The sequence below is a fragment of the Brienomyrus brachyistius genome, chromosome 1 (assembly GCF_023856365.1).
Source record: "Brienomyrus brachyistius isolate T26 chromosome 1, BBRACH_0.4, whole genome shotgun sequence".
Classification (NCBI taxonomy): domain Eukaryota; kingdom Metazoa; phylum Chordata; class Actinopteri; order Osteoglossiformes; family Mormyridae; genus Brienomyrus; species Brienomyrus brachyistius.
In genome coordinates this window covers 35,921,656-35,944,759 of record NC_064533.1, presented here as the reverse complement: position 1 = coordinate 35,944,759, position 23,104 = coordinate 35,921,656, and the positions used below count along the sequence as shown (strand labels likewise).

At 52.0% G+C, this 23,104-nt stretch overlaps 1 protein-coding gene across 2 annotated transcripts in view; it reads right to left on the bottom strand.

The window, feature by feature from the left end:
- Positions 1–23,104, bottom strand: part of LOC125731613 (neuropilin-2-like) — a 60,686-nt gene that overhangs the window by 14,245 nt on the left and 23,337 nt on the right. For both annotated transcript variants that reach the window (XM_049005893.1, XM_049005892.1), the window contains exons 5-13: positions 22,461–22,616; positions 22,208–22,377; positions 20,821–20,976; positions 14,007–14,151; positions 11,920–12,269; positions 10,682–10,826; positions 5,969–6,049; positions 4,663–4,824; positions 737–1,002 (exon numbers count right to left, since the gene is read on the bottom strand). In XM_049005893.1, coding sequence (XP_048861850.1) covers positions 737–1,002; positions 4,663–4,824; positions 5,969–6,049; positions 10,682–10,826; positions 11,920–12,269; positions 14,007–14,151; positions 20,821–20,976; positions 22,208–22,377; positions 22,461–22,616 — 1,631 coding nt within the window. The remainder of the gene's footprint in view (positions 1–736; positions 1,003–4,662; positions 4,825–5,968; positions 6,050–10,681; positions 10,827–11,919; positions 12,270–14,006; positions 14,152–20,820; positions 20,977–22,207; positions 22,378–22,460; positions 22,617–23,104) is intronic.

Sequence of the window (23,104 nt, the reverse complement as noted above, 5' to 3'; positions counted from 1 at the left end):
CTCTCCTGTGGATTGTCTCTGCTGTGGTCTGTCTTGCTGTGGATTCTCTGTGCTGTGGTCTGTCTCTGCTGTGTATTCTCTGTGCTGTGGTCTGTCTCTGCTGTGGATTCTCTGTGCTGTGGTCTGTCTTGCTGTGGATTCTCTGTGCTGTGGTCCCCCCTTGCTGTTGACTCTCTGTCCTGTGCCCTCACTGCATTTCCCGTTCTTTGTTCTTTAAACTGCCAGTGCTCTTCCCTGTCCTCATCCCCTCCTGAGCCATTACTGCCCCTGCTTTCTGGAGTGAAGCTTACTGATGCTGCCAGCTAGAGAACAGCAAATATGTTGGAATAAACTATAAAGTGTGGTGGAAATCTTCACTGCAATATCAAGACGGACTAGATTCATTTAGAATTCACTATAAATGGGCAGTTCCTGTCCTCTTTTATTCATTCATGTGATGGCTAATTCAGAGCTGTTCAGGGTAGTGACTAGGGGGCGATTTGCTTGGTGAGTCAGACACTTTGCTGCTTGCAGGTGCTTCAGAGATTGAACTATTTCTTCAATTGACTGGCAGCTTCCTGCCTTTTATCCAATAGAATGAAAGTACACATTATGGACAATTAGTTTGACAGCAGTAAGCATTACTGTGAGCCCCATCTACGCACACACGCTCACACACGCACACACACACGCACACACACACGCACACACACGCACACACGCACACGCCCTAGCCTGACCTACAATACCTCTGTACCTGGTACTCCTTGGGCGAGTGGGGCAGGACGGTGCGCCCCTCCTTCCATACGGGCCCCTGGTCCCCCTTCAGGGCCCAAATCAGGGTCTCCTCCTGGTTGGTGTCCCTCAGCAGCACCCGAAGGTGGCCCATCCCCTCACCCCACAGCTGGTAGGAGAAGATGAGACAGAGCTCCCCCTGCTGGGGCCGCACCTCGGGGCTCACCAGCCGGGCCCGCCGGCCCTCCGCCCTGGGGCTCGCTTCGACGTACAGGAAGCTGCCGATGCCTGTGTGGGGGAACGCGGTCACACGTCAGACAGTCCTGGCGAGCCCCAATCCCTTTGGGAGGACAGATACTGTACTCCTTGGGAGGCATTTCCCAGGAACACAACCGTGAGGTCAGCAGGCCAACGTGTTTTGGGGATCTGAGCTCCACTGAGAGCATCAAGTCACGGGAGGCAACACAGCGGCACACACAGCTGGAGCGGTTCATCCCGGGGAAAAGTGTCCCTGAGGGGAGCCTGCTGAGCGCAGCTCTTTATAAAACTGCCTTCATATCTCTGTGTACTTGTGTGTGTGTGTGTGTGTGGTGTCTGTGTGTGTGTGTGCGTGCTTGTGTGTGTGTGTGTGTGTGTGTGTGTGTGTGTGTGTGTGTGTGTGTTCGCGCGTGCATGTGTGTGCGCATGTGACCATCTGCACTGAGACACTTATATTGATACATGCACATATACGAACGTGCAAATGTGTGTGTCTGCACATATACATGTGCATATTCTCCTATAATATAAACTTAAAATTAAACGACATGAACTCTGACGAAGATACACTCAACCTGTAGCACGGGATCTGCTCTACAATTACAAATGACCTGCGTTCACACACAAAAAAAACACATTCCATCTAAAAAAGTTTTTACAAAATATCCGTTTCCACCGCAAATTACTAACAACTTATTCATGTGACCTATGACGTATCTCTCAGCACTGTGTAATTGTTTTCATTGTAGGTTGTGTTAATGCCTTATGTTTTTCACTCATTTGGGGGATGTTGTCAGGTTATCTAAGAGTTATTTATTGTCTTTTGTTGCTATAATTTAGATAGATGGGTCTTAACAGTGTGTAACTGCCATAGCTCAAGTCTAGACTAAACCATAAGACTTATTCGCAATACTGTCAATACAAATAATCATCATACACGGATCCATAAGTTTTGCATGTTTGTCTGATGTTACTCAAGTTCCTGTTTTGTCTATGAAACACAATCTAGACACATAATCCACACACTACATACAATTCCAGCCCCTCTGTCATCACAACCTGGCAACCCACAACCCAATCCACCTCTCTGCGGAGGCTGGCAGGCCAGCTGAATGCGCAATGAATTAACTAGCTAACTTGTCAAAATGTCAGGGAGGATGGCATTTCACCGAAGACAAAAACAAATACACCTACAATGATGTTGTTGTCTTCTCATAACATAAACAGAAATAAAAAATAAAAATTAATCCCTGATTATTTATTTACCTATTCTTATTTGTCCCCCCCCCGGCACAGGAAGCTCATGTGTTTTGAAACCTAAATGTTGAAAGGCATAAACGGAGCGAGGACAGATCTCCCTTCCTCAGCATAAATGTTTAAAGGGACGTTATTGGTGATTTTCTCGCTGAACCTTAATATCTGCCAGTTTTATCAGCTGGTGGATATTTCAGTGGAGCCCTAATAGGTAATGAATGTCCGAGCCCATGGCTCTGCTGAATATCACAGCTGGCTCTGCCTGTTTTCTAAGTACCTCTCTGAAGGCTACAAAAGCATATTATCCTGAACCTGCAAGCTTCTGCTTACATTTGTTCAGTTCCCCCTAATGCATTCGTAAAAGAGATCAAAGCGCTCCCTGTCCAATCAGCCCAGGCTATCCGAAATGCTGATTTCTATTTCAGTACCGAGAGCCCGGCTGAAGGAAGGCTCCGATGTTTTTTGGTGAGCAACACATAAATTATTAATCACATTTACATTCTTCATCCCCAGCTCAGAAAAAGAGGACACGCTTTCGGCACACATGCCATTAAAAAATGATTCCTTCTGGGTGAGATTAATGCTTCTCCAGGACTCATGCGGGCAGCATGGCAGCTCAGTGGGCGGCCGCGTTTGTGGGGATGGAGGTGCGATTCTGACCCCGGCTCTGCGTGGGCGTGTTTGTGTGTGTGTAGTGTGCAGGTTCCCTCAATTGTTAGGATTCCTCCAGGTACATTGGCTTCCTCCCATAAACTAGCAACATAACTTAATGTGAAACGCTCGTATGTAAGACGATACCTTGCAACTGAGAGGCAGCATCTCCGTCGGTGCCCCTTGGATGGTGCCCCTAGTTCCCAGGACAGACCCCATGGTTAGTGAGTCTGCATGTTGCAGTACTGGTCATTATAAATGAATGATCCTCATACCACTATCATTATCCCTAACATCTGAATGTCCGAATCATGCGTTGCGATCAGAAGGCATATGGGTGAGCAGACCACGGTGGTCTGCATGGGTGTCTAGGGGGCAGTAATCAGCCCGCCCCTGACCCCCCACCCCCCATTTCCCAGGTGTTTCAGTCCACCGGGAGCATTTTATAGAAAATTAAAATACCAAACTGCTAGTAATCGTTCCCAGCTGTTGCCCTCAGATGTTAAATCTTTCATAAACCACTATTAAAATATATCAAAAGTAATGAATTTTAAAGGAGCTCGGAATAACAATCCTGTTACCCTAACCATAAAACCCCTAAATAAGCCCTATATTTTATTAATGCAGTAAAACTTTTTCTTTTTGATCTGGGGTAAGCATAAGGGGAAATTAATAATATTTTCTTTGAGGGGCTTTAAGTACATGGAACTCTACTTAGCATAGAGATAACTGCCTGCAAGGTAAGTGAGGAGCAGGACATCTCCACTGGGAGCACTGGTTTCTACTGGAATTCGCTTTACTGGAGTTAATTAGTATGAACGTGTGTTAACCCTTTCCTCTCAACCCACGACCAAAAAAAACGTGCACACATGTTATTGGAAAAGCCTTGCTTTCAGGCAGTGAAACACTTTACTGACCCAACTCAATGCTTGCCTAACCCTAATCCCAACCAGAGCTAAACAACCCCCCTGGGAGATGGAGGGGGTGCATTTTAAAGACCTTAAAGGCCCCCAGCCTGTCTCACTGCGTTAGCTGGAACATGGCACAGAAAGGAATCTTCCTCATTCCAGAAACACAGGCTCTGTTTCCAGTGGTGTAGCCTGGAACACAGAAAGCCGTTTTCTCCCTGCTCGTAATGGTTCTGAGAACAGCCAACATGTGGAAAAGAGATCGGACGTCTGGGCCCTGCTCTCGCAAGGCTGCTCATGAAGACCCGTCAGGAACATGAGGGCACAGAGGACACAGTACGCTGGCCTGACTGAGGCTTTGGCGTTCCTGCTGTTCCTTGGGGACTGTGTCCATTCATTACTATATAAATTGCACCGTGCAGGAGAAATAATTACCCATGATCCCACTGGAAGACAAGGGATGAGTTCAGGTTGGGAAGGAAGAGGACAGGAAAGGATTCAAGGAGGGGCTAATATGTTTATAACGCGTTATTAAAATGACTGGGAAAGTGTGAGCAGGAGCTTGGGTAAAATGTGTGTGTGAATGACCCCTCCGTGCATGTGTACCCTTCGGTGCATGTGTACCCCCCCGTGCATGTGTACCCCTCAGTGCATGCGTACCGTGCATGTGTACCCCTCCGTGCATGTGTACCCCCCCGTGCATGTGTACCCCTCCGTGCATGTGTACCCCCCCGTGCATGTGTACCCCCCCGTGCATGTGTACCCCTCCGTGCATGTGTACTTCAGCAAATGAGATGTGGTTAAGGTAAGCAGAGGGTCTAGCAAGCAGATTGATCACAGAGCCCAGGACTGTGCCCCCTCGGGCCGTCAGACTCACCTCCAATACCCAGGGAGAGGTCCTGGCTGGGACCCAGGCCAGTGGTGCTACCGCCGCTGTGCAGTGCCCACCGCAGGTCAGCCGCGGGGTCGTGGCTCCATCCACACAGACCTCGCTCAAAGTCACAGAGGCTGGGCGGATAGGAAGGGCCGGCAGTGGGGACTGGAAGCAGAGAGAAGCCTGTGAATGTCAGGGCACTAAAATGCCGCAATGCAGGCACAGGGAGGGCTACTGGAACCATCGTCAGCGTATATGAACTTTGATCGGAGCTCATTCTCCCATAATGCTCTGTTCTATACTTTTCCTGATTCAAAGTCACGCAGAAAAGGGTTCCCATCAATGCCAGCTCTCACCAGGACCCCTGGTACATTCTGAATATGAGCCTCACAACGACCCCCACTGGCAGAGAAGCCGCTGGGCCGGGCTTCTGCTGGGGAGGACTGGAGGGGGCCCGTTATAATTATACACAGTGGAAGATTAGCAGCCACAGGCCCCCACTGAACAGAGCAGAGCACTCCGTACGTCCAATTTCAGGACGCATCATCGACCTGGCCCTGGAGAGGGGAGACAGGGGTGTGTGTCCGTGTCCCAGCAGCAATGTTGGTGCTGACAATGCAACGGGACCTACGGCATTTATGCAGGATCGTCATCCTGTCAGGGGCGAGCTCCAAAGCTCAGAATCACGCCCAAGGAAGATCGACCGCTCGACAAAGATGTCGACCGCAGGCATCAGCGCAGCGGCGTGAGCGCAGACTGGAAGCTAAGGACACGGCGGTCATTAATATTCCCCGCCCTCCCTGGCCTTGTGCCCCCACTGCTCAGCGTCAGGCTCAGACAGGCATTGATCGTGAATCGTAGAAGCCCTCCTTGTTGCCAGTCGCTCATCATGCATGGCAGGGCATCAGCAAACAAGGGATGGAACTGGGTGCCGAGTTTGCTGATGCCCTGTACCTCCAGTATCTCAGAGACCCTGCAAAGGCCTGGCTTGCAGGGGGGGGGGGGCGCTGAGTGTCCCTTTTTGAATTTCTGAGCCCCCCCAATTGGCAACAAGTGCTGTTTTTTGATTACAGCACCACCCGCCCCTGGCTTGTGTACATGTACATGTGCTCCATGTTCCACATGCATAACATGCCCAATAAGCTCGTGTTTGGTGGTGATCTGCACATGCTTGCGGGTGAATGTGCTTCAGAATGTGAATGTGAGCAGAGGCGCTAACGCGTGCCACTAGCTAGTCTGTTCACGCCGTCAGACGTGCTCGCTGTCTGTGTCTTGGCAGCGTGGCATCAGGCATGCAGATGACACTCACCTGGCCACAGACTCTGGGTGGTGCTGCTCGCCGCTGACCGCGGAAGGGTGGGTGTGACTTTATCGGTCACGGGGATGGTCTCTGTGGGGATACAACAAAAGACAGCTTAGCTGGGGGAGTCACACGGCCCTGCTACCGGATGCAGGACACTCCCAGTGTGATGCTGATGGATGGTTCAGCTTCTCTGACCTTCACAGGCAACACCCAAATGTTAAATAAGACAGAGAGTATATCTGGGGGGCAGCGTCTGCCTTGCCCAAATCGCCACTCTGACACACAGAAGGACATGTGTGCTGAGGGAGGTCTGCACTGCAGGCCCGCTAAAGGACAGACACACACACACACACACACACACGCAGTCACACATCCCTCCCATCTGAACACAGGACCTTCTGCAGGCCGTTAGGAGATGGCTAACCATGCGTAATTGTGCGTTATCTAAGAGCACAGCAAGTTGGAAGGTGGGGGACTGTTCTCCAGCTGTGCCCCCTCAGGGAAGTGTGGCAACGCAACGCAGTTCATGTCCCTGATTATTCTGTTATTTTGTCTTTCATGTGACTCACTTGCTCTCACGTCTGCCAGAAAGCTATCGCTGTTTGGTGATGTGGTGTGGTGTCCCCCCCCCCCCCCCCAAGATCCTTGCTGTGCACTGGAGAGCTGTCATCCTCCAGGCTGACTGGTGGGCTGGGACCCCCAACTGCCCCCCCGAGACATCAGAGGAGAGTCGTTGGTAATTGCCATGCATCCATCCCCCCACTTACGGGGGACGACTCTGAACCTATGACCCGCTCGTCGCCGGACAGGCGGTAATTGTAGGCGCACATCTGGAAATCCCGTCATGGACATCTGCGCTCGCGGCTCCGGAAGCAGCCTGACAGGTCTGCGCGGCGGGCTGAGATATAAAACAGCTCTGCAAGAGGGCGCTATGCCAGGACGGTCCTGCGAGGGGCGCTCTGTGAGGACACCGCCGCAGGTACAGCTCCTCTCTCCACCCCGCTGGCTTAATGGGAGCTTCAGACATACATTAAAAAGGAAGGTGGAAGTTGGCAGCATAAAGATATAACTGAGATGAAATGCCGGTGAATGCACACATGAAAGGACGGCCAGCTGGTGATGTCTCTGACATTAAGCTGCACTAATATCACGCCCTTTGCAGATGCAATTAGCCCCCTGGTTAGGCAGCGTCGGTGTCGGACGAGGAGCATGCCAGCGTGGCATCTGTCCCCCATGCCTAGCCCTGCCCTCCTCTCTCTCTCTTGCTCTCTCTCCCCCCATCTCCTCTCCCCGATTAAAAGGTCAGCTCCTCTTCACGGTGTAAACATGTTGACCTTTCGGTCACCAGCCCTGTCAGTCACAGCCGCAGAGGGGCAGCGGCTGGAGGACAGCTCTGAACTCACCACCCACCTCTGCTGCTCGCCGGGGAGGGAGGGGCCACTCCTCCAGTGAGGGTGGGGGCGCAGGGCGGAAACCAGGCGGGGGCTCATTTCCTGTCCCAGGGTGCAAAGCGGCTTCCTGAAGTGGTCTTACTGCGCTACCTGGGATCTGGTAAAAGCCGTGGCCAATGGGAGGGGCTGTGGGCTGGGATCCCTGAGTGGTGTCAGGAATGCATGTGCTATAAACTCCTGTATAAATTCTGCATGTGCTGTGAGGTGCTCCGGGCGCCGTAAAACGCTTATGAAGAACATATGTACAGAGGATTTTAAAAAGCACTGGCTCCCTGCACTCCCTACTAACCATAAGCGTTTGTGGTGCAGTGCATTCCCTGTGTGCCAGGGTACTACAATACTGACCCCCTCAGAGGGCCAATCGGTCCCTCCCTGGAGTAGCACCTCCCTCAAAAACCACGAACAGAGCAATTTCCAGAGAATGGAAAAAGTCTGAATTACACCAAAAGCCTTTCTGTAAATCTGCAGCAAACAGCTGGGCCGTACATCAGCGTTAACGCCTGCTGGCAGCTGCACAAAGCTGGAGCAGGAGAGCTAGAGCCACCTCTAACCCCAGGGATCTGCTTCCAGGTCACGGGAACACACAGGCAAACACGTGCAGCTATTTAATATGTGCCAATACACTACCAAAGCATACTGCATTCACACTCTACATACACTACCAAAACATACTGCATTCACAATCTTCATACACTACCAAAACATACTGCATTCACACTCAACAAACAGGACGAAAACAAACTACATTCATACACTACCGATTGCATTTACACTTAAACACATCCAAAACAAAACTACAATCACGCTCTACATACACGACCAAAATAAACATTCACACTCCACATAAATTCCCAAAATATACTATGTTCATACTTAACATACACTTCCAAACCACATTACATTCACACTCTACATACACTAGCAAAACATAGTACATTCACAAACTAAATAGACTAACAAAACATACTACACACACTCAACAATCCATATACTAATAGCATATCCACACATACATGACATATAAGCTTGCACTGCATACAATGCACACACACAGCACGTGCTGGACAGCCCCCGCTCCGTGTGCCGGGGGGCGCGGCTTCAGCGGGGAGCCAATCAAGCACTGTCTCGCCATCTCAGTTTGAGATTGCGCCTCTGTGCCCTTCAGGACCCCAGAACAATAACGTTATTTTCGGAGAAAACCAAACCAATTACCGTGTAGCCGAAAGTTTTAATTAATCCGAAGAGAGGATTTAATTATGCAGATGCTTGATGCTTTTGTACTCTTTCTTGAGACTATCCAGTACCCATATCTCCCAGCTAACCTAGCCTGACTGGAAAAACGCATCTATTATTCCATACATTGCTGAGCGATGCTTGTTACTATACTGCTGATGACTATATTTAAAGTACATCCTGTGTGAAACAGGATGCACACCCTGCCAGTCCTCTGCAGGGTACACACACCTCTCTGGGTCTCTCCATTCATGTCTATGGACATGACCCTAATGCCAGCTATGACAGCCTTAACCCCCACCCAGCCCTAACCTTAACCATAAGTAACCAAACAGAATACAGCACTTTTGGTATTTTTAGTTTTTTGATTGCAGGCACAGATTTTTATAGAATTCAGGTAATTGTTCTGTGGACAGAAAAAATATCCCCACAGGGTAAAAAGTTACAGGTTTTTATTATGTTGCGGTGAAATCTGCTCCCCACAATGAAAAAATAATTAAAACAATGCACATGAATACACACACACACACACACACACACACACACACACACACACACACACATTATAGGCGATTTAGAGATACTCGTTATTCTTTTAGTTTTTAGTCTGTGGACAGAGACCTGATGGAAACGTACACGGCGACATGGGCAGGGCATGTAAACCCAACATACACAACACCCCAACACCACCACCAGGCCACGGTGGCGACCAATAAAATGCGACCCAGCTGAATAATAAATGAGCAGGAAAGCAGAGCTGCTGATTGGGCCAGCCTGAGTGCCCGCTCACGCTCGTTGCCCCCAAATTAGCCAGCCTGTTTATCGCTCTGGTTCCCCCAGTGGCATGAGGCTCTGTGACCCATGCTGGCTGCGGCCTCTGTGTGCAGAGATGACACCAGACAGCAGGGGGGTGGGCTGATGCTGGTCACATGAAGCCTAGTGGGTCAGAGAGGTCGATGGTTGGCTGAAGCCAGTGCTCTGAAGGTAACACGGTGCTCTTAATATTTAACACTCCAGAGTACTTAAAATGCAAATACAAGCAAAGGCAAGAATCAACAGAGCTGCTCTTTGTTTGCTGTGCTGCTGCGTTCCTGATGCAGGTCCAGCGCTCCCCTGCAGCCTGGCACTAAAATAGCTGACCTCCAAGCACAAGGGCGCTCTCACAGTGCCCCCGCGTGTCAGCAAGGGGTGTCATCACGGAGCAGACCATGTGTGTGTAAGCATTTGTGTGGCCATGCTGGCTTCTAACCGCCTGTAAAGCAGCGTGCTAGCGTGTGCCCGGGATATTAGCCACGTGCATTTGTGTGTGCGTGTGTGAGCACATGGGCACGGATGTTTACGTGTGATCTTTCAGCACGCAGATTGTGAGCAGGCCTGCCTCCCTTCCCAGCTTCCTGCAATAGACCAGTTGTGTATAAACGAGGTTAAATTCTACAGGGCGGCGCCCCCTGCCTGCTGCACATCTGGCGTGCAGATCGCCAAAGCCCGCAGCTGCCAGAAGCCAGGCATGATACCTGAGCTTGCACAGATCACCCCTCCCACAGGCCAGAGCTTCTGGGCCGGATCACCTGAGAGCTGGGACACGGGCGACCGCCAGCCTGGCCCCTGACACCAGGACTTAGAGGTGAAGGCTGGATAAACGAGGGAAAATGAGAAACTGGACGCATGTTCACATGGCCGGAAAGCCACTGCTGGGGCCAGGTCCACCAGCTCCAGCTGCCTGGCTCAGGAGAAGCGGCCGATTAAGGGCTGCATATACTGGACTCTTCTCATGGAGGATGGAGAAACGTGTGCAGGGCAGCTCAGCAAGCAGACTAATGGACGGCAGCGGGGGTTGGATGATGTACAGGTGGAGAGATGATGAAGAAAGAATGGACAGATGACAGCGCAATGATGGGGAGATGACAGTGAGATGATGGGGAGATGATAGAGAAATGATATGAGACAACAGAGAGATGATGGACAGATGATAGAAAAATGTTGGATGGATGATGAGAGATAGCGCCCCCTAAGGGTGGAGGAGCTGCTCTTTCACCTGGCAGGTCGCAGCCCAGCACCTCCAGGCGCATGCCGATGCCCCCCGGGGACCACTTCTCGGGGTAAATGCGGATGAACTGGGCAGGGACCTCCTCGAAGCGCCGGATCTCTGGGGTGTCGTAGTGAGTGTTTCCCTCGAAAATCTGCAGCGGGACAGTAAAAATTCAGCAGCCGGGGCCAGATGGGCCGCTCGCATGGTGATATTCAGGCCAGCTGCTGTTTTTAAGCACAGTAACTGAACAACAGACAAGGTGACTGTGTTCTCTGTATTCTGAGAGACTGCGTAACTAGCCCAAACCACCAGGAGGGGGTGCAATGGCCTACTGACGATACAGTCAATCTATTCTGTCTGAGGCTTCATCAAGGTTGCAATTAAGCAAACGAATGTAAAAAAGCAAAATATGCATAACTCCCTATTACCAACGCAAGCACTTATTTGCTAATATATACATCAATATGAGGATATAAATGGATCACAACAAATATTAAATAAAACACCAGTTACTTAGTACGCGAATCACAGGCGGTACCGCCGTAGCTCTCGGCACGCTCAGAGGGAGAGCCGTAGCCCTCATTGCCAGGCCGAGCTCAGAGGGAGAGCAGTAGCCCTCATTGCCAGGCCGAGCTCAGAGGGAGAGCAGTAGCCCTCATTGCCAGGCTGCGCTCAGAGGGAGAGCCGTAGCCCTCATTGCCAGGCTGCACTCAGAGGGAGAGCCGTAGCCCTCATTGCCAGGCTGCGCTCAGAGGGAGAGCCGTAGCCCTCATTGCCAGGCCGAGCTCAGAGGGAGAGGAGTAGCCCTCATTGCCAGGCCGAGCTCAGAGGGAGAGCAGTAGCCCTCATTGCCAGGCTGCGCTCAGAGGGAGAGCCGTAGCCCTCATTGCCAGGCTGCGCTCAGAGGGAGAGCCGTAGCCCTCATTGCCAGGCTGCGCTCAGAGGGAGAGCCGTAGCCCTCATTGCCAGGCTGCGTTCAGAGGGAGAGCCGTAGCCCTCATTGCCAGGCTGCGCTCAGAGGGAGAGCCGTAGCCCTCATTGCCAGGCTGCACTCAGAGGGAGAGCCGTAGCCCTCATTGCCAGGCTGCTCTCAGAGGGAGAGGAGTAGCCCTCATTGCCAGGCTGTGCTCAGAGGGAGAGCCGTAGCCCTCATTGCCAGGCTGCGCTCAGAGGGAGAGCCGTAGCCCTCATTGCCAGGCTGCACTCAGAGGGAGAGGGAGAGCCATAGCCCTTGCCACGCTCACCTTAGGCAGACCAGTCTTGCTGTCGATGATGAGGCTCCAGTCCCTGCCGTTCATACTGTGGGCCACACGGTACTTCCTGACGAACGCGCGGTTGTCCGTGCTCGTGCTGCTCTCCCCCCCGCGTGCCCCCTGCGTGATCACGCCACGCACCATCTTCGGCATCCCCAGGTCCACTTGCAACCACTCTGTGCCCGCCACTGGTGACGCCATTTCGGGGAACCAGCCGGAGCGGCTGGCAATGAGCCGGGCCGACCCGGAGGACCAGTGGATATCTCGCGCGGAGGAAGCCGAGATCTGGGACTCCGGGAGCAGGCCGGACATCATGCCCTGCATCTCGGAGCACTGGGCATCTGTTTGGGGAGGGAAGGGGGGTGGGGGAGTCAAAAAGGGTGATTAACGTTCCATGGCAATATGTCACATGGTACAATCTTAAGTCGTATATGTTTATCCAAATCAGTGATATCCCAAGTCGATACTGAAGATTGGAATAGGGCGTTATTCAATTGATCAGTATCAGCTACCACAGCTGTACCTGAAAGGCTCTGTCACACACTGCAGTAAGCCTGAGGCACATGGCTTGGAACTACAAACTGTCAAGATGTCAGCCATGTGGAAATTCTTTAAACTGGAAAGTCAAAGTAACCCAATGGCCAACTTCCATGTCTGCAGTCCCTATCCTTTTGTGAGGAGGTAGCAACAGAGGGTCTTTTAATACAACAAATCTAATTAGGCACTTGCCGAAACAACATAAGGAATAATACTGTGAAATCGCAAGGCTGACTCAGAGGAATGCACCACTGTGAGTGCATGTGTGTGTGTGTGTGTGTGTGTGTGTGTGTGTGTGTGTGTGTGTGTGTGTGTGTGTGTGTGTGTGTGTGTGTGTGTATTTAAATATGCATTAAAAGAAAATCCACTGTGGGCAGGAGTGTAGTGTGTCTATGTGTGTGTTTGTTTTTGATGTTTGGGACTGAACACAGAGACAGAGAGAGACAGAGAGAGAGAGACAGAGAGAGAGAGACAGAGAGAGACAGAGACAGAGAGAGACAGAGACAGAGAGTACCCCCCGACCCCCGTGTCCCTTCATTAGCACTCAGGACACTGTCTTCATTAGCACTCAGGCATGTCACATGCTGCCCTCAGTTTCCAGGAGAAAACCAGGACACGCATCACTGATATACTGGAGATGCACATGTGCCTCCTGAATGCATACATCATGTGACATGCAACACGCATCATATGACATGCAGGACATGCTGCTTGTGGGAAGGTGAGGACTACTGGAGGAATGAAGAAGAAAGAATACAAGGAATAAGAGTTTATTCAAGGCCCACCCTCACTGAACTGCACTGCACTGTGGTGTGTGGGCAGGGGCAACAGACGCTCCTGTGGCCTAGCTGTGTGTCCCCTGGACTCCCCCAGTGACCCGCCCCCTTCTCCTGGACACCCCAGTGACCCGCCCCCCTCTCCTGGACACCCCAGTGACCCGCCCCCCTCTCCTGGACACCCCAGTGACCCGTCCCCCTCCCTGGACAGCCCAGTGACCCGCTCCCTCTCCTGGACAGCCCAGTGACCCGCTCCCTCTCCTGGACAGCCCAGTGACCCGCTCCCTCTCCTGGACACCCCAGTGACCCGCCCCCTCTCCTGGACACCCCAGTGACCCGCCCCCTCTCCTGGACACCCCAGTGACCCGCCCCCTCTCCTGGACACCCTAGTGACCCGCTCCCTCTCCTGGACACCCCAGTGACCCACCCCCTCCCTGGACACCCCAGTGACCCGCTCCCTCTCCTGGACAGCCCAGTGACCCGCTCCCTCTCCTGGACACCCCAGTGACCCGCCCCCTCTCCTGGACACCCCAGTGACCCGCTCCCTCTCCTGGACACCCCAGTGACCCACCCCCTCCCTGGACAGCCCAGTGACCCGCTCCCTTTCCTGGACAGCCCAGTGACCTGCCCTATCCCGTGGACTCCCCCAGTAACCCACCCCCTCCCTGGACTCCCCCAGTGACCCTCCCCCGGACACAGAAACCCCTATCACCTACAGGGGGGCAATCTGCCTGTATGTGCCAACCCCCATATAACCCTGCCCACCTGTGATCAAACAGCCGTACAGCTCGAAGCGCAGGGCAATTCCGTTCTTCCATGTCTGGGGCCGGATCCGGACGAAGCGAGCCAGAACAGGCTGAGGGATGCGGTTCAGCACCACCTCCGTCGGATCCGTGTTGGCGTGGAAAATCTGGAAGGCAAAGAGCAAAAAACGAAACTTGTGAGACCAATAGCTGACTCACCAGGGAAGTCGCCCACCCCCACACCCCCCTGGGCCGTTCCGGTGCCTCCGTTGTTGCTCCATCACGCACACACACACACACACACACACACACACACACACACACACACACACACACACACACACACACACAAGCAGGTTTGACAAACACAACCTGCTAGCATTAAAGTATGCTGGGCCCAGCTTGGGGGAACCAAAGCAAGAACCAGCCCCTACGCAGACAGAGACAGCATTTACAGGACTGCGGCTCTGAGTCTGCTGCTGACGAACAGACACAAGATAATCCCCTCTTTCCAAGAGGATGCCAACCCGAGCACAGCAGTACATCCGAGCAAGGCGGGCAGGCAGGGCAGTGGGCTGCAGCTCTTACGCCCAACAGCGGCTGCTTCGGTGCAGCGGCGTGGGACTGGATTCTTTGCTTCTCCGCTTCGAATGCTGTGCAGGTAGCAGCAGGGAGGTGGACCCAGCCCGAGCATCCGAAGGCAGTTTTCAGAACATTACCCATCATACATCAGCCGGCAGACAGGAGCGTGCCACCCACCAGGCCCATGTGCGTCGCCTGCAAACTGCAGGTGCCTGTGATACCGTCACCATGCCAGAGTCTGATTTCAGGATTTTTGCCAAAAGGCACAACCATGACTCGGGCAAATACAGGCCGCTAATGCTCCCAGAATGCCGCTCCGTGCATCACGGCCCCTTCACGTCTTATTGTTGTGATTAATCTGCAGGCGGACGCCTTTAGCCAGGTCTACACGCCATGTAAACATTTACTCTGCTGATGCGTTTAATCCAAATCTGCTGACAGGCCAAGGCCACGGGGATTTCCCTGGAGAAATCAGGACGAGGACGGCCACTGCAACAGCAAGGAGCACGGTGAAGTTTTGGACCCGGTCCCAAGGTGTTTTGCTCACAAGGAGGACGAAATGACAACGTAACAGCCAAAAAAATATTCAAGGGTCAGAACCCATGGAAGACAAGTAATAGGACTGCAAGGTGCAATTAGAGAGAGAGACCCTGCGTATCTGTAGAAAAATGCGTATGAAGCTGTCTGATGCATAATCTCCCACAATGCACTGCACTGAATATAAAAATGTATTAATTTGGCATATGGCAAATGATCAAAATCAGGGGGCTGCAAACACTCAGAGTGCAGCACACGATGATGCCGATTGTTTGCATATTTCCCGAATTCTCCGCCCGCAGATGAGCCGACTGACACACACAGCGACGACTAACGGCAAACTCCCACGCCCCGCAGATGGGAGAACCTCCTGGCAGTGTTGTCATAGCTGTGTAGCTGCAATCAACCTGCAAGGCCGTGCCCCCTGTCCCTGTCACTTCCTCTGCTCACCAGCATGCACCTACACATCTGAAAGCCAAGCAAACAGGAGCTGTTTCAAAAAAGCCCAGTTTCTGTCAGCCATTCAGTGTTCAAGCTCATCTCCTAAAACTGCATATTCACTCATCCAAATGTCTAAATTCATGTGCAGCTACGTATTTATGTAAATGCTTATATAATGTGTGATATATTGCTGTGCATCTCAATCAATCATTTTTATTTAGTGTGGCACAATCTTAGCAGCAAGTTTCAAGCATTTTATGGACTTCAAAGATATAAGAAAAATGCCCTGATTGGGCAGAGGCCTGGATATGTGGTCAGTGGTGCCTGGGACCTGGCAGCCCACATATGTGGAAATAAACAAAGATGAAAAAGCTGCATGATCTAACACAGCTGCACGGAAGAGTACAATAAAACATGCAGTGTTTCCTGCATCTTAATGTTTGTAGGAGACTCGGATGTTAATGCTCTGTTTAGGAGAACAAAGGCATTTTCACAAAAGCCGGCTGGGTTGGAATCTTCCAGCCAGGACCAGCACATGGAGCCCACCTATAACGCCCCGCGGGTGTGGTGAGACCGTGACAGCCTCCGATCGCATGCTTGTCAAAGAGCCACAGTTCCATGAAGACCACCCCCCCACCCGCACGGCATGCGCGGAGGAGACGGAAAGCAGCTTGGCCTGTCCCGTTAATAGTGCATTCTGGCAGAGGTGATGTGTGCTGTAATCAAAGACACAGGGGCGATCCCTAGGGGGCCTGCAGGGCGGCGCTGCTGGGTATCGCTGCTGTTATTCAGGGCTAAATGGTGGAGAGATTCTGGGGCAGAGCAGAGAGCACAACAGGGTAATATATGAGACAGGCAGTCAGGGAACCGCCACAGACTCTCTCTCTGTCAGGGAAGCACAAGGCGGGCCTCCCTGCAAACATGCCGAGGCTACGCTGCTCCACCAGGAACATTCATTCTGGGGCTGTGGGGATGCAGTGCAGCATGACGGACAGCAGCAGTGAAGGTGACCTCACATGACAGCGCTTCGCTGTGCTGTAGGAATGGGGGCAGGTCTTTCCGCCAGCCACGGGCATCCTATTTACCTTCCTCTGGATACAAGAATGTCCCCCTGACTTCACCCACTTCCCAGATCAACAAGAAGAGAAAAACAAAGTACTTCCAAGAGGTATAAATCATTGATAGCCAGCTAGGCGAACGGGAGAGCATTATGGGATACATACTGGGAATTAGAGTCCCTGAAACCCACGATTTTGCTGAATCATGAACGTGGGAATGGCCATGCTGATCGAAATGTCAGCGCTTGGCTCAAATTATGTTTTTTTAAGAGAGATTTAATAAAACACTGGAGTGAAAAACACCCACACAGTGCTGGCCAAATGTGAATGGACACAGATGAGACCTAACTGGGGACTAATTACAGCCTCTCCAGAACAGCTCTCGTGTACAGCTGAGACAGTCTGGATGTTTACAAACTGATTATACTGGGCTATTAAAGTGAGGGGCCCTGGCCAGGCGGGGCAGTGGGAGCCTCGCAGTGGGTCCAGGTGTGACAAATGCAGGTGTGACGGGCACCAAAATGAAAGGAAGCAGTTGTGGACAGTGGAGGCACAGGTGCAAGGACACAAGGCAGAGAGATCTAGCTACAAGGTGCTGAGGATCAAGGTGTGAAGCTGCAGGATGCAGATCCAAGGCTGAAGGTGCAGTAAGAACTGCAGCAAGCAGTCACTCCTTCCGACAGCGTTCAGTCTGCCTGACAACAGGAGTGACTGAATTATTCAGGCGGTGGTCAGGGGCAAGGGGGCAGTGCTGTGGCTCCTCATGTGCAAGTCAATGAAATAATGAAGAATTGTCTCCCAGCTGATGGAGGAACATCACACATGGGCACAAACAGGAAATCAAACAGGCTCCAGCTGCATTCGACTACCTGATCTGTAAAATGGTGAAATTAGTAGCGTTACACAGTACAGCCTTACTGGATGTTTCACTGTTCTGTTGGGGGTGGGAGTGATTAATCCTGAACTAGATTATTAAATCCAGTTGATCTTAGTACAGTTGATTAAACACATTCAGTTACCTCTGCACAGCAGGAACTGCGGGGCTCTCCCTGACATCGACTGGAGTGTTCAATTACTGCGGCAAGTCTGTCACGTGACTTTGGACAGGATGTCAGGTGACCGTGGAGGAGGTCGGGATATACGAGACAGAAAGTTACCATCGAGGGAGGCCAATTCTACAGAGCTGGTCTGTTTATTTCAGCATGATGAACACGATGCTTAGCCGAAAGCTGGCAAGACCAGAGGGAGATGCAGTCAAAAGTCACGACTCGGGACAGCAGACGCACTCCGGCTCTCCACTCCTGCTATCTCTTCACTGCCTCATCTCTTTCACTATCACTAATCATCCATCTTTATTTTGTTAGCCCCCCTGTGTTCCCTCCTCAGCTCCCCACAATCGCTCTTTCTGGCCTATCTCCCCTTCTCATCTCCCTCCCGCATTCTCTCCCTCTCTCCATCCCTCTCTCTCCGTTCAGATGAAGACGCTGACTGTGGAAGTTGCTGGAATCTTCCAGCTGGCAGAAATCCATCTCTGTCAAAAGGGGTCATGAATATGAAGCTGTTTTAGTCAGGGACACGCGGGGGGTCTGAGCGCCCTGTCCCATTCCCGTGCTCACTCCTGGGGTGTCGGCGCTGTCCCCATGCAATGGCAGCAGGGACACGCTGCATGTCACGGGGAATGAGGCAGAAAAGCTTTGCAAGCCACTGTGTCTTTCCGAGCCAGAGCCAGTGTGCTGTCGCAACAATCTCCTGTACAATCTCCTAACACGTATTTCCCCTTTAAAAGTGCAGTGTGTGAATTAATGGATGCATGCATAAATGAGTGCTTCTGCATGTGTGTAAAAAAACAAGTGCAACACTGTGTTGTCGGAGGCAGTGATACAATGAGATCCAATAAGAATGTTAAATGAATATAAAAATTTTAATTATACATTCATTTTTCTGTAACATTTATGTCCGCTATCCCTTAGATGCAGTTCTCCAAACTATGCAATATGCAGTATGTTTCATTATTCAGAAGATCGACAAGCATTGAACAAAGCATTATACACCAGACCATCTGCAAATTGCTAGTAATTTTATTTCTCTCACCATCATTGTTTGCCTAAAAGGTTTCGCTCAGCAGGGTGAGAAGCCACCTGTGAAGTCTGACCTGTAGATGCCAAACCAAGCAGCTGTCAGCACGACTGTCCAGAGACAAGTATCCACTCCTCAGTGGCCCAACCTGGCAATACAGCCGACCTTGTGTCCCCGATACCTCCTCCGTGTGCACACAGCAGTCCGGGATAATTATGTCTGAAAGCCACTTTCTAAGCCCCATGTGTCACACACCTGCTTGGTAAAGATAACATTTAGAGATGTGCAGGGAGAACACTGCAAGTGAAGACTGTCATTTACACATATCTCTACACCGCTGCCACATCTCTCACATCCCAGAAGTAACATCACATGACATCACATCTGGGCCAGGCTATTACGGGCCCATCAGGAGGTGGGCCAGCCCCCCTGCCCGCAAAGGCCCCATGGAGCTGTAAATTAGAGATGTATGTGCGCGTGTGGCGAGGGGGGGCATTGGGTTTGGCTTCCCCTGTTACTACACTGTGCTATTTCCACAAGTATTTTCTTTCCAGTTCTAAAGAGGGGCAACATCTGCAGTTGGGAGATCATCCTAAATTACAGAGCCGACACCCCCTTCAGATGGAGTCTGAGGCAGAGAAAAGGGCAGAGTTGCGGCAGCCGGGGTGGTGCAGGGAATCCATGTCATTCTGGGCGGCCAGATCATCGGCCCAGGGCACCGTGCAGAACCAGCTCTGGGCGCCGCCCCAGAGTGACAGCCCCCGCAGTGACAGGCCACACGTTACGCTCCGCGACCGCCGGCGCCACACCGTCTGCCGCTCACACCGTCTGCCGCTCACACCTGCACCACAGGGCGGTGACCCTCCAGCAGGCTGGGGCTTGTTGTCCCCAGTGGCAGTGAGGAGAGACCGGGGGAGCCTGGGCAGGACTGGACAATAACCCTCTGCTCAGATGGGAAACCATCAGACGCTCAGAGGACTGATGACAGGAAGCACAAGGTGGACAAACACTCATCTGGTAAAAAGGCAGCCAACTGTGCCCTCTAAACACGGAGCTCAGGAGAACGCCTGAGAGCTACCAGAGCAGACAGGCATATTTGAAAGGCTAGCTTGTCTGGAGGGCTGACGCCCAAACATGGGCAGGTGTGATCTGAGCAGACCTTACATTGCGAGGCTGTCCAAATCTGAATAAAGATTAACACAGACGAATAAACGGCTCGTAAACACAGGGGCCGCCAGGTGGGTGAGCCTGAAATCTGTCTTACTGTCGGTGTGAAACGTATAAAGATTAATACGAGTGTAAATATGGACTAAGGCCATACGGCAGACACTGTCAGTAAGGGACCTAATATTTCCTGCTGTTTTTGCCTACCCTTATCAGACTCTCACAGGTTTGGATTTCTTTACTTCACCCCTAAACCAGTCAGTGATAAAGTAGATTCCTGGGGATTTTCTCATGATAAAAAGATACAGAAGTGCTGCAGCATCCCCCTGTGATGCTCACTGTGTTTTCTTATGCCAATCTAACTGACCCTGTCTTTATATTATTACGGTTTCCGGTAAGATCTTGACTGCATCGCTGTTATGCGATGCTTCTTCCGGGCCTTGCAGAAGAGGACTGTGGGAAATTCTGCTCACTGTCCGAGCTCCAGTGGGGCCCTGAAAAGCCATCTGACTAATGCGTGCCCCTGTCTCTAGTTCCTAAGCTGGGTATGGAAGCAGCAAGTGCATTGAGCCCAACTGGGAAATGTCGTGCGGTCACACTGCTGGAGCCGAACACGATGAAACTCCCATATGGGAGATGACTGTGAGGCCCTGGTCCCTGACCCAAAGGGCCGCTCGGCCCAATGCCCGTGCCTGTCCCCCACGTCAGCCCCACTGACAGACTCTCACGCTGTCTGTGCTCAAAGAGCCACACTGTATATACTTATCACAACAGGAGCACAGCAGTATGCGCTCATTAGACGACAAACCGTCATTGTGTATTTGGTAGGTAACCGTCAATTCCCAGATTCCCAAAAGGCATTGCAATCTCGCGAGAGTCTGCCAAAGAACACAATACCGCAAGCTAATGCCCAATGCGCACTGGCCGTGTTTATATGTGGAAAGTGCCCTTGGATGACCCTGCCTCCCCAGGTCCTACCTTCTGGTTTTTGCCATGCCGGTAGATCATCCAGTCCTCCCCGTTGGTGCTGACCTCCAACTTGAACGTGGTGACGAAGTAGGACCTCTGTGTGTCCTTGGACACGGCGCCCTGCGTGGCGATGCCGGTCAGAACCCTCAGGAAGCTCAGGTCCACCTGCCACAGGGAGGACAGTTGCAATGACTTTGGTCATCTTTTTCTCAACTTTGATAAAGAAATTGTTCACCCCCCCCACACACACACACTGGAAATCAATAACAAAGAGGGTGACAATCAGTCTAATCTCTCTGATCTCTCTATTCAACTCTTGGGGGGGTGGGAGGTCTCTTGCAAGGTGACAGAGGCTAGTAAGCATTTTGATGGCAGTTCTCACTTCATAATCCCACCATGCCTGGAGTGTCACATTAACATGAAAGAATAAAACAACAGGGATAAGCACACGTCCCCCCTCGTCCGTCGAAAGAGACAGCCCCCCCAGAGTCACTGCTGCCGAGAGCAGAGATGCACCTAGACACAGAAATCAATAACGCAGAGCGCTGCTGCTAACTATTTATTACCTGGGAAGCAGCCTCATCCATCACCTGGCCGTTAGCGTCAGCAACACCGCGCCATAACGTCTGCTAGCTCAGAGCCAATCGGCTGCCAGCCCGGGGCTGCAAGCGGCACAGTGTTCACTAGAGGGATTCTACATCCCTGCCACTGTGGAAAGGCCCCAGAGAGTCGGGGATACAGAGGGCAGGTGAGCATCCTCACAGGGATCAGGAGATACTCGGGGCTCTCTGACAGAGAACGATAAAGCTGCTCTGCTAAAGATATGAGCTGATGCCTGACAGTACAGCTCAGGCGCCTTCAGACACACACACACACACACACAGACACACACACACACACACACACACACACACACTCTCACACATGCACACTCACTCACATGCACCCACACTCACTCACACATGCTCACTCACACACACACATTCACTCACTCATTCTTTCAACCACTAACATACACACCATCACACCCAACTCTCTCACTCATGTGCTCTCTCTCACTCATTCACACACTTTCACTCACACTCTCATTCATTCTCACTCTCATACTCACACTGCCACACTCACATTCACTGACTCCTGTACGCACTGATTCACTGTCACTCGTGGACAGTTTTCATGTATCATGCATCTGGGACTCCCCGGGTTCTGAGTCCAGGGAATAAGGCGCCTCTAGTGAGGTCAGCGTACAGAAGGACCCTGTGGCTGCCAAGCCCCCCCAGATGCAGGCTCCTTCTCTCCTTCTCTCTCAGCCACCTGGAATCCTCAGAGCTTTCATTTCTCTCACAGGTTCCTATGCACCACTCACAACATGCCTCTGGCGGTGACGGAGACCCACCTGGATGTACTCCTTGACGTTGTCCTCGCTGGGTGTCCAGCCATTGTCGTCGTTGTTGAGCCGCGCCTGCTGGGGGGTCCAGCGGCCATCGCTGAAGGAGGACGAGGCTGTGATCTGGCTGTCAGAGATCTTCCCGGACTCCATGCCAAAGGGACTACTGCAGTGGAATGCTGGGATACAAGGGAGGAGGGACAGTCACAAAGATTCCCACAGGAGGCGCCGGTGTGAGGCAGCGGCGGATGACGACACTCACTGTCGCTGACTTCCTTAGGCGTCATGTTATACCGGGCAGAGAAGCCGTCCTTTGCCACAGCCATGTCCGTGTGGAAGGTCAGCGAGAGAATTCCCGTGGACGACGTGATCTCGGGAGGAGCCTTCGTCCCGCAGTAACGCCCGATCAGGGGTCCCACTACAGACATACATGGGACACTATAACTCAGAGCATGGAGCCGCTGGGTCAGAACATGGGCCGCGGTACTCCAGAACTCAAGAGCATAGGCTGCGGCCAGAGCTCAGAGCATGGGCCAGGAGAAAGGGGTGAGACACACCTTCCGGTTCTCAACATGCTCAGCACAAGCAGCTTCAACCTGCTTCAGCCCAGTTGAGAAACACACAAGGCAACCCTGGGAGTGGGGCATCTAGAGAACCTGGGAGTGGGGCATCTAGAGAACCTGGGAGTGGGGCATCTACAGAACCTGGGAGTGGGGCATCTACAGAACCTGGGAGTGGGGCATCTACAGAACCTGGGAGTGGGGCATCTACAGAACCTGGGAGTGGGGCATCTACAGAACCTGGGAATGCGGCATCTACAGGCTGTTTTCTCCAGGTAAGATCACATGACCATGGACTTGGCTTAATGAGAGCTGATGGGCTTCCTGTTACATCCTACTCTTGGGA